This window comes from Pipistrellus kuhlii, unplaced genomic scaffold (genome assembly GCF_014108245.1).
Source record: "Pipistrellus kuhlii isolate mPipKuh1 unplaced genomic scaffold, mPipKuh1.p scaffold_m20_p_12, whole genome shotgun sequence".
Classification (NCBI taxonomy): domain Eukaryota; kingdom Metazoa; phylum Chordata; class Mammalia; order Chiroptera; family Vespertilionidae; genus Pipistrellus; species Pipistrellus kuhlii.
This window is the reverse complement of record NW_023425427.1, coordinates 31,085,716-31,100,678: the sequence shown is the minus strand read 5'-3', so window position 1 is coordinate 31,100,678 and position 14,963 is coordinate 31,085,716. Positions and strand designations below refer to the sequence as shown.

General features: G+C 39.2%; 1 protein-coding gene across 3 annotated transcripts in view; it reads left to right on the top strand.

Annotated features, from left to right (window-relative positions):
- The window catches only part of PIP5K1B (phosphatidylinositol-4-phosphate 5-kinase type 1 beta), a 180,722-nt gene that overhangs the window by 80,369 nt on the left and 85,390 nt on the right, over positions 1-14,963 (top strand). For all 3 annotated transcript variants that reach the window (XM_036433877.2, XM_036433873.2, XM_036433881.1), the window contains 3 exons: positions 12,491-12,702; positions 14,548-14,631; positions 14,755-14,803. In XM_036433877.2, the coding sequence (XP_036289770.1) occupies positions 12,491-12,702; positions 14,548-14,631; positions 14,755-14,803 (345 nt within the window). The remainder of the gene's footprint in view (positions 1-12,490; positions 12,703-14,547; positions 14,632-14,754; positions 14,804-14,963) is intronic.

Sequence of the window (14,963 nt, the reverse complement as noted above, 5' to 3'; positions counted from 1 at the left end):
TCTGAAAGTGGTGTGTCTAAGCTAGCATTCATTTTAAGTAACTTATGATATGGAAATAGAAATGTTAGCTAAAGTCTTTCTGCTTATGAAACAGAAGTGATGCTATAGCTGGTGTATCAGGGTTTCCTGCCATAGTGTTAAAAGAAACTATGGCTTTCATTTTGGAGATGACCCTAAGTCTGGAGATCAGGCCAATGTGTGTCAAATGGAAGGACTCACCAAGTATCTGAGGGGAAGTGGCAAAGGTAAAGAAATGTCCCCAGGGGTTATATCCTCTTCCCTATCGGGAATCCTGGAAAAGCAGAGATGAGAGCGATAACAGGAAGATGAAGTGGCCATTGGGATGTGATGGCAGCAACCTGGCTTTGAAGATGTGTCTGGAAAGCTTCTTAAGTTGGCCAGTGTGGATCCAGTGGTCAGTGTCAGTCACTCAGATGACCATGTGACATAGAGCAAGGTTATAAATACTCCAGCCAAAGGGGACAGAGTGGCAAAAGCTGGCAACTTATAAAATAGAGTGGAGGCTCCACAGATGAGGAGAAACTTCTGGAATCTGGTGAGGGACTGAGTTACAGTATATGAGAATTTCTGGGGTCTGGGAAAACGTTACGAAGTTTAGAAAACAACTCAGAAATGTGTCTTGTGGTATGTTACTCAGTTTGTTGTGCACCTTTTCAATGCAATTTTATCTTTAATTTAGGCAACTGGAGACACTTTTAAAGGGGAAAATGGGTTTGGTTTTTATAGGGCTTTATTTTATTGATTCAACATCCAGTGCACATTTCCTGAGGATCCATGGTGTAGGAATGGCACTTGCTCCACTTCCTTGTGAAAGGCAAGGTAATTCCTTGGCCACACACTGGTTCTAGTTCTTTCCAACAAAGATCAGCACGCACTGGCTTTTGAAAGGCTTTGACTCATGTATATGACTCTTCATCCTGGTCAGTGACATTCAACAATGGTATATACCCCCTCCCTCTGCAAGGGAATGTCCCTTTGGTGTTACCAATGTTCTTTCTTCTCAGACATTTCTAAGTTTGGCATTTTGACCCAGCAAGTATAACTCTTCTCACCTTTGCCCTTAGAAATTTTGTACTTCCATATAGTGAGATGGAAAATCTCCAGGAGAGAATTTGTGCCTCCCTATCTGTTATTAATGAATTTCCACATTAAATTTTGACTTTTCATTAGAAAAAAGCACATCTGTGTACTTTTCTACATGTATGCTTAAGAAAAGAAAAAAAACATGTTTAAAAGATACATAGTCCACCGGACTTATCAGTCTTCCATAGCTATCAGGGATGTTTATTTAAAATGTCCTCATCCAGCTTCAATGTGAGCCTGGCTGGAGTCCGCATCTCATTAACTTCATTTCTCCAGGAAGAACTCATTTGTACGCCTCGCCCACATGCAGCCAGCCCCCGCTGTTCCAAAGACAAACTCTTCTAAGTTCCAATTCAACATTTTCTCCCTTTTCACCAGCCCTTGGAAATCTGAGTTCAGGTCACAATGGACATTCTTTGGGGGGTGGAGGTTTGCCATCCTGTGATACTGCCCTTTCAGAAAGAGGTATCCAACTTTTTTCTAGATTATTAGCAATTTGAGGGGGGAAATGTCAGCCACCTCATTTTCAAAGAACAGAAAAATCAGTAATTCCAGGTTGCAGATTTACCTCCTCTGCCCTCAGATATGCAGAGAGAATAGATTTTTTAAAATGGTTCACTAATCTTGCTCACTGAAATCTACTTCCCCAAACTTAAACTTACTAGACATAATATTTTAGTATTTTCTGATGTAAACAGTTATCTCTTACTGTACAGTGTCCTTATTCAAAGTTGAACTCCCTCTCAGGGCTTCTGTAAGTTATCCCTGTTTTATTGCTCCATATTTTTAAGCAAACACCATTGGAAATGTAGGATCTTGATCACATGTTGACAACACCAGAGACAAGAGCCCTACTCCTCCACTTAGGATACTTTATCTTCACCTAAAATCATCACCCTCGTGACATGTGGGATGTGGCATTGAGCCTACCTCTTATACTTTAATTTTGACCAAATATATGTTACTATCTTAAAAGTGAATTATAATACCTCAAGGCTCCAAAGAATTCATTTCTAGTGATGCCTTGCACAACCCAGGTTTTCCATCTCTGCTTAAAACTCCCACTCACAGATAGATACTTGCTATTCTTCTTAAATTGTAAGTTGTTCAACAGCAGTGGTGACTTTCCCTGACCTAAGATTTGTCCTGCCCTGAGGACCCTTTAATGACCTCAGCATGGATTGGCTGGTCTTCTCTGGCTTCAACCACCAGAGGAATCTTATTTGACAAATCCTGCCTTAACTGCCTACTGAATTAATTCTGTCATTCAACAAATAGTTTTCAATTCTTCCTGTGCAAAGGCTCTATGCTAAGGCCATGGCAGGTACAAAAAAAAAAAAAAAAAAAGAATAGGATATGGTCCTTGCCTTTCAGAAGCTTAGACTTTAAAGTCTACGTTCAAACATCAAAGTCTTATTTGTCATGGACAGATTCTCCCACTCTCTTCTTTTTCTTTGTCCATTAGGGCAAAGTAGAGAGGGGAGGAGGGATATTTACCCAGAGAGGCAGTTCTTCCGAGGGGGTGGATTCTAAAGGACAGTGATGAGGAATCAGGAATTTTATCTCAGACATTGAAAGGAGATGTGGAAACCTGAACTAAGTGTGGCCTCTGAGTCTCACTGGGAAGCTGGCCAGCCCCTATACTCTCAGCTATTAAGCCACACATCATTCATGATGAAGCCAACTAAGAAGATATATCATGTAATGGGAAAATCTTGGCAATTTTAATATAAAAGATTACTTTTAAATGTGTTTACAAAATAATTTATTAAGACAACTTTAGTAGAAACAAAGTGGCTATAGAGAAAAATCCAAAACTCATCCAATATAGAAGCTGATAAAAATTTATACATATATACCTACTCATATATAATCTTTTGAAATTATCATAATGGCTATTTCTAATTCCTATAAGGTATACCTCTGTTACTTCAAGCTTTTTAAATGAGAAAAAACAATTGTTGGTACAGATCAACCCAGCACAGCCCAATATTCAAAATCACTACATTAGACACAGTGAAAAAACACAATATTGCCATAACTAAGCTAAGGATTGAATATTTATTTCAGTCTGCTTTACCAGCTAAAATTGTATGGTTTGTCACAGCCTGTTTGTTCTCTTCATTATATTAGCAAAGAACACTCTGCACTTTCTTGAGGAAATTGAGTTTTAAAAGCAGCATTTAGCATTAACTCGACTTCCAGTGCAAGGAATTCTAAAGTTCTACTCCAAGGGGGCATACTTTGGAAGGAATGGCAGGCCCTTGGATTTATGTCTCCCTGAACCAATGTGTCCAGGGCTGTCATTTGCATAAATTCTTGAGGATACTATTTTGAATTGTCTTCTACTGTTGAATTAACACATATGTTTTGCCAATCACTCATTCTTGATCCAGGGACTGGACGGTAGGCCAATTGGAAAAATACTAGGGCCCTTGATACATCCTCCTGTCAGCTCCACACTTGTTAACTTGGTTATTCTTTAGAGCGTCTATTGGAGAATGATCAGGTGAAATCAGTATAGAACAGAGCAAGTTTTCTGCTTTAACCGCTTCAGCTAAGATCCTAAATTATTTTTATTTTTATCTGTATCATCTCTACCAAATCAGCAGAAGAGACAGTGGTAAGTTAACAGTAAATCAGTATACAAGTATAAATGCATTTTATTTAAGCATTTCAAAACTGTATTCAATTTTATTTTTGAAAAGGTCAAATATATACCAAAGTGGACAGGATATTACCATGAACTCCCATGTACACTGTACCCAGCTTCAACAATTTTCAACTCATGGCCAATTTTGTTTTATCCCACTGTCCTCCTCCCCATAGGATTTGAAGCAATCTCAGGTATCACATTATTTTACCCAAATATTTTTTAGTAAGAATTCCTAGAAAATAAGGATTCCTTAAAAAAAGTAACCACAATCTCATTATACCTTTACAAAATTACTAATTCTTACTAATTATCATATACATAGTCATTGTTCAAATTTCCAATTCTTTGAGAAATGACTTTTTTCCTTTGGCTTAGGATTTAAATAGGGCCTACTTGTTAAGCCCCTCCCATCCATCCATAACTTATTTTTTTCATTGTGAGAGTATATGTTGTAGAAATTGGTTTGTTTATCCCATAGTCTGTATTTTGCTAATTACCTCCCCATGGTTTCTTCTAACATGGTTCCTCTCTCCTGTTCTTCCTGTAGAATGGTTGTTGGAGCTAGATGATTGATCAAATTTAGGTTTGATGACTTTTATTTGGTTTTGTCTCTTCCTGTCAGGAGGCACATAATGTCAGAATGCCTTTCTTCCTGTGATTTTAGATTCATTTACTCATTAGGGTTGTAAAATGGTGAAGTTTTCATTTTATCATACATTAGCTAGAATGCTCAAATGATTTCTAAGCAAGAGCGTGCCTGGCACAAAGTAGGTCCTCAATGCAATATTTATTGATGAATTAGTTTCCTTAAGAACCGCTGTGATATAGAAAGTTGCTGCATGCCTTTGATAGAAACCTTGCTTGCCTGCAATCCAATTAATAAAGCATCTCTTTCTGTCCTAGTATCACTATCCTTCTCCATCTTACACGAAGCATCACTTACAGATGATTACTTAAGTTGCATTGTCTTTGTCACTATCTTTGGGTGCTGGGTACCAATTTTTAAATGTGGCTGTTTTTGAAGTTCTTATAGACTTATTTGATGGTTATCTTTTCTCAGTTTCATGCCAACTTAACTTTGCATTCCTTACATAAAATGCCAAGAAACAGAAAACCAAGGAGGCCCTGAGATGTGTTGCAGAACAGAGCCTCCTTAGGGCCAGCACCAAGCACCCTATAACCTCTTAGATGGTTAAAGGTCTTTGGGGTTGACCCAGCCTGTGACGCACACTCCTTGCGAAGGCTTCCTAAAAAGAAAGCAATATTTTTACAGACTCTGAACTCAGCCTCCTTTGTAGCAAAATAAGCTTGCCTTTTATCTTCCATTTAGTGTGCCTATAAAACAGTAAATTAAAAGAGCCTCTGTAAATCATAGCTTGATTTTTGCCCTTGACACAGTGTGTATAAATATCCTGTTATTGGTAGGTTTAAAAACACTGTGGACAATTAGCTTTATTTTTCTAACAATGTAGAGCACATAATCACAGTAATCACATCATCTTGATGCAGGAGGTCAGATCCTCATATTTAAGACATAGATGCAGTGCTGTACATTCTTGCTGCTGAATACTTTGGTATTTACTTGTTCACAGGAAAAGCAGTGTAACAGATGTACATTTCTACTGTGTTCTCAGTGCACAGCAAGGAGCACAAAGTAAAACAACCTTTAGTGAGAGGAGCAGTCTTGTGTGCATGATTGGAAAAATACAGTTACAATCTGAGGTCAAATTGTATTCCACAGAGGAGCACTGGTAATGTGCTTGGGTCTTCAGAGGTAAGACATGTTCCCAACATTCTGTTGAGATCATGAGTCTAATTTTCATGGAGTTAAGTGTCAAGATAGGCTTTGAAGACCCAGTAAAAAATTTTTAAATATAGTAACAATCTTCCAGAAGCAACAACATCAGGGCTTCCATCTTCAGGGCACATTTAGGGGTAATTAAGGGATTCCAGTTTGACTCGCCTGCAGAGTGACTCTAGGCAGGTATTAAATAAACAGAAGTTGTCTGGAGCCATAGGAGAGAGAACCTTCAGTGTCAAATTGAGGCATTGGCACCAAGCAGTGAGGAGGGAGTAAAAGTTTTGAGTAGGGGTGTGTTGGGACCTGGTCAAGCCAGGGTGTCAGGACTGGATCAGAAAAGAGAAAATAGGGAGTTGAAATCATTAATGAGGAGGAACATTTTAATGATAGAAGCTGAAGGATTGGGCAATTTAATGAAAGGAAAAGGAGATGTGGAGTCAAATCCACATTAGAATGGTTTCAAATTAAAGAGAGAAGTGAAGGAAAAAAACTGCTTTGGGGAAAATAAGAGTGTAGAGTTGCAGCAAGACAGTGTATGGAAATTTCCAGAGGTCATCAGAAATATACAGGAATGGGCCTGGTCAGTGTGGCTCAGTGGTTGAGTGTCAACCTATGAACTGTGGTTCTATTCCCAGTCAGAGCATATGCCCTGTTGAAGGCTCAATCTCCAGTGTGAGAGCATGTAGGAAGCAGCCAATCAATTATTCTCTCTCATCATTGATGTTTCTATCTCTCCATCTCCCTTCCTCTCTAAAATCAATAAATATATATTTTGTAAAAGAAATATATAGGACTAGAGTTAGGAGTGAGTTCATAATAAATATGACATTTTAGGAATTGTCAAAAAGACATAATAGTTGGAATATCCCTCTCAATACTCTCAAATCTATCCACTTCTCCATTGAATTTCCTGCTGCTCCTTCATTCAAGTGTCATATCCTCTCACCTGCACTATTGAAATAGACCCCAGTCAAAAGCAAGAGCCCCTGGTGTGGAGTTTCTTCACAGCACCCTGATTTTTTCCCTCCCAGGCCTTATTCCAATATGTAACTCAGGTTTGTGTAATTTCGAGAATGGTATAGTTATCTGTTTTTGCTTACCCCTAAGATCCAACAACTTTCATGGTGCTGGGCACAGATAAGACACTCAGATTTTTTTTCCAACAAAAAAAAGTGAATATCAGTACTGAAGAGCAGAGAAAGAAAAGAGTTGAAGAGAGAACTCTGGTGAACCTTCTTGAGGCAACAGAGGAAAAAGTGGGAAAGACAAGTAGGCAAAGAACCAAGGAAGGCAAGACACAGCTGAGGCTCATGGAGATTCTAGGAGTGTCAGCCATGGTTGATTTTACAGGTGGAGGAGGAGCAGGACGAGAACAGCTAACATTTATTGGGTGCTTTCTCTGTGCCAGTGACTGTCCTAAGACTTGGTGTGGATTCATCCAGTCTTCACACTAACTCTGTGAGATAGGTATCTCTATTCTCTCTATTGCCCTGATGAGTACTGAGACCCAAAGAGGTTATATACTTTGCTCAAGGACAAGTGGAGGAAATGAGCCAAATCCAGCCAACTAGCCCCAGAGCATGGAATCTTCACCACTATGCAGCCATTTCAGCTCCTTCTAGCAGCAGGACAAGTAACAATGCCAGTGTGAAGGAGTGTGGCAGAGAATGCAGAATAGTAGGACCAGCTGCTCTTTATGACCTTCAGCCATGAAGAGAGGACAGCAGTGTCTATTATTCTTCATTAGAACATCTACATTAAGTCTCCGAATTTACAGAAACTGTGTGAGACTAGAGCATTCCTTGATGCATCATTGGCCCTGAGAGCTTGGAGAATATGCTTTTATTTCAGGAACAGATTTCTTTGATCACAGCTTCAGGATATTATACCAGCTGCTTTGACATCATTGACTTTTCTTTTTACTACATTCCAGGGTTATTATTGACTTAAAAGAATCCTTGAGAGAGAGACAAAAATCTGACTTTGACAATAAAAAGCATTATGGTACCCAGCTTGCTTTCTGCTTTGCATACGTATATAAACCCTTTCTGCCTTCATATTTTTACAGCTGAGGAAACAGGGTTTTGCCCAGGCTAGATGTAAAAGCACCTGAATTTGCATTGCAACCTGTGTTTTGCATAACAAATGCACAGATAGGCAGACATTCTGGAAAAAAACAACATGTGTGCCTGAGTGACAGACTAGACTGATTGATTGGTGGCTGTCACATTGCAGGATGTTGCATGCTCTCAAAGCTCACAATGTTGAGATTTTGGAAGGTTTATGGATTTCTTTAATTAAAGAACTGGAAGGATATGAATAACAGAACTACCTTGTTCCTAATTGGTGCAGATCTGCAATGCTCATCCCTAAAATCTGTTCCCAGAATTTTTCATTACAGAAGTTTTAAAATTTGATTTAAAATATATGTACAGTTATCCTTTTCTTCTTTAACTTTTTTTTATTTTTTATTAGAGATTATGACTTTGCCTCACCAAATTCTAACTATCATGTCCTTTCCATACAATGGGATTGGAAATGATTATTTTTAAGGTTTTTCACTCTGAAAGTAGGAGCCTGACATTCTAAAGACAATTTGGCACTGTTCAAGGATGCTGACAATCCAGTTTAAGAGTAAAGAGAAAATGAATCTTTTACAAATTTATTTGTTGCTTTTTTTTAATCTCTCAGGATCATATCAATTAATGCAGAAAAAACATTTGACAAAATTCACCCTTTTTTTAATAAAAATTCTCAGTAAAGTGGGAATAAAGGGATCATACCTTAACATAATAAAAGCCTTATTTGACAACCTATAATCAACATCATACTCAATGGGCAAATACTACAACCATTTCCCCTAAGAATGGAAACAAGACAGGGATGCCCACTTTCGCCCCTTCTGTTTGAAATAGTATTAGAAGTGCTAGCCATTGCAATCAGACAAGAAGAAGAAATAAAGGTATCAAATTGGAAAAGAAGTAAAACTCCCCTTATTTGCAAATGACATGATATTGTACCTAGAAAATCCTAAAGATTCCATAAAAAAAACTATTAGATTTAATAAATGAATTCGGCAACGTAGCAGCATACAAAATTAACACCCAGAAATCTTGGCATTTTTATACACCAATAATGAACTAACAGAAAGAGAAACAAACAATCTCATTTACCATTGCAACAAAAAAAATTAAGGTACCTAGGAATAAACTTAACTAAGGAGGTAAAGGACCTGTACTCAGAAAATTATAGGGTATTAAAAAAAGAGATAGAGGAAGGCATAAACAAGTGGAAGCATATACAATATTTTGTTCATGGATTGGTAGAATCAACATCATAAAAATGTCCATATTATCCAAAGTAATCTATAGACTCACTGCAATTGCCATTAAAATACCAAAAACATATTTCACAGACCTAGAACAAACTCTCCAAAAATTAATATGGAATTTAAAAAGGCTGCATCAATCCTAAGAAAGAAGAACAAAATAGGAGGGAATCACAATATCAAGCTATATTACAAAGCCACTTGTTACCATTTACAAGGGAAGAAACCAAGACAGATGGAGGTGCTATGAACTGCCAAAGATCACAGAGTCCATGCTCTTTATTCCTTATCTCACAACTGCCTCTTATATGATGCTGGCACAAGAACAGACATATGGACCAATGCAACAAAACAGAGAAATTGACCCAAGCCATAATGCGCAATTAATATTTGACAAAGGAAGCAAGAGCATACAACAGAGTCAAGACAGTATCTTCAATAAATGGTGTTGGGAAAATTGGACAGATACGTGCAAAAAAAAAAAAAGAAACTAGATCACTAAATTATACCATACATAAAAATAAACTCTTGAAGTTTATTTTTTTAAATCAAATAAACCAGGATAAACATTTGGCCACTTAAAACATTGGGATAGCATCAGTAACTGAAATTGGACCACAGCCTAATTGTGTACCACTTATAAAATGCACATGTTCTCTTTGGCCTGTCCTTGGGCAGGAAAAGAGACTTCAAGTACAAACAAAGCAGTTCAGGTTGGACAATGAATTAAAAATATAAGAAAAATTATTTTCTAAAGAGGCAAGCAGAATTAATGTGTCGATAGCTTGCAGGAGAAAAATGAAACAAGTATGATGGTATCAGGAGTGCCTTTCGATCTATACCACTCTTCACTGTATGCTCCCAGGCCTGTTAGGAACTCACAACCAGTTCTGATTAGCATTTGCTTTTGAAGCCATTTCACAACTTTGAGGGAATCCTTACCAAGCAGTAGTTTGGGTTTTTAAGGCGTAAGGCAATGGTTTTGCTCATTAGAATGGAGACTGTTCCCTTAAATCACTAGGCCATCATTTTATAGCCTCTTCACCAAGAATTGCTGTGTTGCCAGCTGACCTTTTCCCGTTGAATATCCAAGTTATACTATTGGGTACCCACCAACCCAAAGCTTTTAAAGGAATCAGGATTCACTGATAAGCAGCTAGAAATAGTCATGTCTTTGTTGGATTTTTTAGGACTTTTTTTATTTCAGAAGTATAACTCCAGGGGTGTTTATTTCAACCTAATATCTACAATATAATCTCTCACATTAGCGTGAGCAGTGAATCACCATGACCTATAATTATGATGATAATAGCTAGCAGTTAATTGAGCTCTTTGTGCCAGGAATTTTTCTAGGCACTTTACCTGCATTGCCATATTTAATTTTCAAAAACACCCCATGCAGGAGGTAATAGCATTCTCACCATTTACCAGGGAAGAAACCGAGACACAGGGAGGTGCTATGACCTGCCAAAAGTCTCAGAGTCCATGCTCTTTATCCTGCATGTCCTTATCCAACAGTGTAAGAAGGGACCACTAGCACTGATAATGTGATATGAAAATTGGCATCTGTAGGTGGTGATCCCTGTGCAGGTCTATGGAGCTCTTGAGTGGACACAATCCCCAAGCTGTCCATTCGGTATGGCTAATAAAAGGCTTAAGATCCCTTTGCACTTGTTTCTGTCTGAAGTAAGCATCCAGTCTCTGTTCATGTTTTCTGGGTTCATGGCAACCCTGATGCAGAGCTGCCCTGTCTTCTTCCTTGGCTCTGTGCTACTCTGTGGAGGGGCAAGGCACTCAAACCAATCAGGGCGTCTGATGCCATAGTGTTGAGACCATGGGGGAAGCTGTTCCTTTCACCCTTTCTTCCCCCTTCCAATTTGGAGCGCTCCTCCTCAGATTAGGGAAGCTGGGTCCACATTACTATCGGGCCACTCCCTTGACTCTTGGGTTAGAACGTTTCATGGCCTAAATTACCTCGTCAGTAATAAGATTCTCCTCTCAGCTCTTGTCTGCCTCCTTTCTGAAAGTTCCCAATTTAGCATTTAAGAGATGAAGGGTGAACCATGGAGTAGTTGATACTCCTTTGCAGCCCACTTTCCATTTTCCTCGTTGACAGCAAAGATGTATGGCCCAGAGATAACCCATGTTTCCAAGGCCACATGTGCTTTGTTCACAGAGCCTGCTTTCAATTGGTCCATGAAGTGGCAGCCACAGGTATGCAAATGCTCAGGCCTCACCCCTCTTTATAAATAACTGATCAAAAAGCAGTTGGGCTGAGGGAAAATGAGAAGCTAGGAAATTCTGGATATTCAATTGCTGGTTAAACAAGTGCCTATAGACTCTGCGCCTCAAAGGCATTTCCTAACTAGGTGACAAATTACCAGGTATGTTCAGAGTCAGCTGTGCCACCATTCAGGATTGTCTTACTTTCGGGCTGTTTTGAGCAGCTTTGTGTGTGAAATGCCAGGCATTAAAAAATCTATTGTTCTCTGGCTGGTGGTGTCCGTCTTAGTACCATAGGGTCTTGGGTCCAATTCCAGGTCAAGGGCATGTACCTGGATTGCCAGTTGATTCCCAGTCCGGTTGGGGCATGTGTAGGAGGCAACCAATTGATGTATCTCTCTTACATAGATGTTTCTCTCTCTCCCCCTTCCCTCTTTCCATTCTCTCTAAGAAGCAATGGAAAAAATATCCTTGGGTGAGCATTAACAACAACAAAAAAATCTGTTGTGGAGGAGAATCATATACAAACTACTAGAAAAATAATTTTATCAGGAAAATACCCCATTTTCAGGTGCTCCTCTTAAACAATCTGCATCATTGAAGAAGGGTCAGAGCCTCACCTACACTTGAAAGCCATGTTGACTTCCTCTAATCTTGACCTTGTTTCCCATCACTTTCCTGTCAGAACACCACTGTCTCTCTGGCTGCATCCAACTGGTTTTAATTCCTTCTCTTCCCCACTGTTTGCCAAGTGGATAATTAAGCAGTAAGTCATGTTCTCTGTTGAGATCATAATTTTTAAAAAGACTGCCACAGAACCAAATGGCAACTCGGAAAGGCAATCTTTGAAAAGACCAATGAACTCCCACAAGATTGAGATGTTGAGAGCACAATCAGGACAAAAATATTCCAGCTGAGTCTTCATGCTGAGGAGGGAACAAGTTGTAGAAGCTATTGGTTTTTTATTTTAGTCCAGCCAATGCCACTTACGAGCTGTGTGGCATTGAACAAATTACTTTATCTCTGTGTCTTCTATTTTTTCACGTGTGAAATAGAGTAGAGTTGTGAGGATTGAACCCAAGTAAACCACTTAGTACCTGGCACAGGGAAAGTGTTCAATAAATACCATTAGAGTAACATATGTGGAAAAGATGTGCATACTTTAGATGCACATAGAAATACTACCTTTGGAGCCATTATGATAATCCTTACTGCACATGACCTAATAATTTTTACTTTTATTTTTCCTCTATCAGCCACCTTCCTGGGAGGGATGCAGAAGCTGTGTGTCTGTATAGCTAGAGCTCACTGGTTCTGTGTAGATGAGACTTACAGGCCATTGGAGTTGACCGGGCTCCTGGTTCTTTTTCTTATCCAGGTGCTGGAAAGCTTCAAGATCATGGACTATAGCCTTTTGCTGGGAATCCACATCTTAGACCATTGCCTCAAAGAGAAAGAAGAGGACACGGCACAAAACGCGCCGGATGCGAAGCGGCCTGGGATGCAGAAGGTTCTCTACTCCACAGCGATGGAATCCATCCAGGGTCCAGGGAAATCGGGGGACGGGATCATCGCAGAGAACCCGGACACGTAAGTGCAGCCACCTGCCCACAAACCCTCTTGGTGGGGGCTGCCCACATCACAGAGGGATGAAATGCATTCGTGTTACCTTCATGGTGGCTCTTTGGGAATAGATTTCTACTCGATGCTGAAATGCCAGGTTTCAGTTCTTTGTTTGTTTGTTGGTTTGTTTCCAATGCAGATAGTTTAATGGTGGGGCTCCTAACAGAAGTGGGGGTAGGGTGAAGGGAAGCAGCAATGACTAGTCGGGGCTTAGAAACTAGTACCACTCCAAGGTGCGAGGACAGCAGGAGGAGCCCCACGGTCCCTGGAGAATGGGTGCCAGAGTGAACTGTGGCTGTGGGACACAGCCATTGCTGGAACCCTGGGCTGAAACATGGAGGGAACAGAGAAGAAATATCTGGGTGTCTCTCCTCTCATACTCTGTTCTCTTTTTAAATTAATCTTTACATTCAGTTTTATTATGTATTAGTCTCATATGTGCAGCATAGTGGTTAGACAGTCATATACTTTACAAAATGTTCCCCTTGATATCTCCAGTACCTGCCTAAGCCAGGCTTCATTTCTATCCTTCTGTGGATGACTGGACGGGTAGCCATTCTTTGAGTTATTGTTCTTTCACCCACCTGGTTTTCCCCTGCAAAGGCTCTGTTATTTAATGATGGCTGAAAATATTTTTACCCCCATTTACTACACATGCCAACCATCCATCATACTTTGAATTTAAATAAACATGTACTTAAGCAAATACATGATTGGAATTATGTCCCCAATTAAGAGCTTCTTATCTGCCTAAGAGGATTCTGTTGTACTAGACCTCTCCCCTGGCAGATGTGGTCCATCGCCACTGCCAGATGAGATAGTAACTTTGGGATTAGATAGCTTATTGTATAAAGTGAATACTGACTAACAAATGCTTAACAACCAAAGAAAGTTATTGAAATGGCTGACTGTATCACATGTGTGTACCAGCTGAGCAAGGAGACTGAAAGAAAGAAATCATTTTCCTTGTCTGTAAGTGGCTTCCTTCTCGGATTCTTCAACAATGACTAAACCACAAGCATATTTCACTTTCATAAAGGAAGTTCATACATATTAAACTGGGGGGGGGGAAATCCTTGCCTGCAAATCCATCTAAATGTCAAACAATCAATTAAACAAGTTACTTATTTTCTATCAGTATAGTGAAAGATTACAGTCATTAAAATATATATATTACTTGCCCAGCTGGTATGGCTCTGTGGTTAAAGGTCATCCCATGCACCAAGGGGTCACCAGCTCAATTCCCGGCCAGGGCACATGCCCGGGTTGCAAGCTCAGTCCTCTGTAGGGGATGTGCAGGAGGCAGCCAATTGATGCTTCTCATTGATGTTTCTATTTCTCTCTTCCCTTCCTCTCCCCCTAAAACAAATAAGAGCATATTTTAATATACAATACATTGATGTCAGAGAGGTTATCTTTGCATCGTGGATTCCTTATACATTTTTTTTTTGGTGCTTTTCTATATTTTATTTTGAAATCTCATAGTGTTGCATTTTTAAAAAGCAATATTTTAAAATACTTTAAAATTCTTGCTCATGGCTTTAAGCTAGGAATATTTTTAAATTGTACTCTTTCTACCCAGTACTCCAGAGCTGACAGCTTGGGTGTCACTCTGATCTGTGGGAACTACATCATGCTGGATTCCAAGGAAAACTTTAACTGAGACCAGGAACAAAATGATGAAGGGAGAGAGAGAGAGAATCCAGAATTCTTAAAGAGAGTTCATTGTTATTTATAGCCTAATTATTAGAAATGACTTTTAACTTCCTATTCTTATAATACAAAATATTTTCTCTTTTGCTCTCTCAACAGAATGGGAGGGATTCCAGCTAAAAGCCATAGGGGAGAAAAACTGCTTTTATTTATGGGCATTATTGACATTCTGCAATCATATAGGTAAGAAATTGGGAGGAGTCTTTTATAATTTCAAAAAAGTAAATCAACAAAAGATTCTGAAAATTCACCAAGTGGGGGGGGATTTTACATTCTCATTTTCTTTTTCTGCCCATTTACACTTAGGCTAATGAAGAAGTTAGAACATTCCTGGAAAGCGCTTGTTTATGATGGGGTAAGTGGCTTTCATGTTCCTTATTACACTGTGTATCCCTCTGATTTCTCGGAGACTTCAAAGTATGTCTGGAAAGCTGTGTCACTAGACTTGGAGAGGAAACAAGAGTCTTTATAACCTCAGAATCAGGCTCAGCTAGTTCAAATCCAAGACCGAAGAT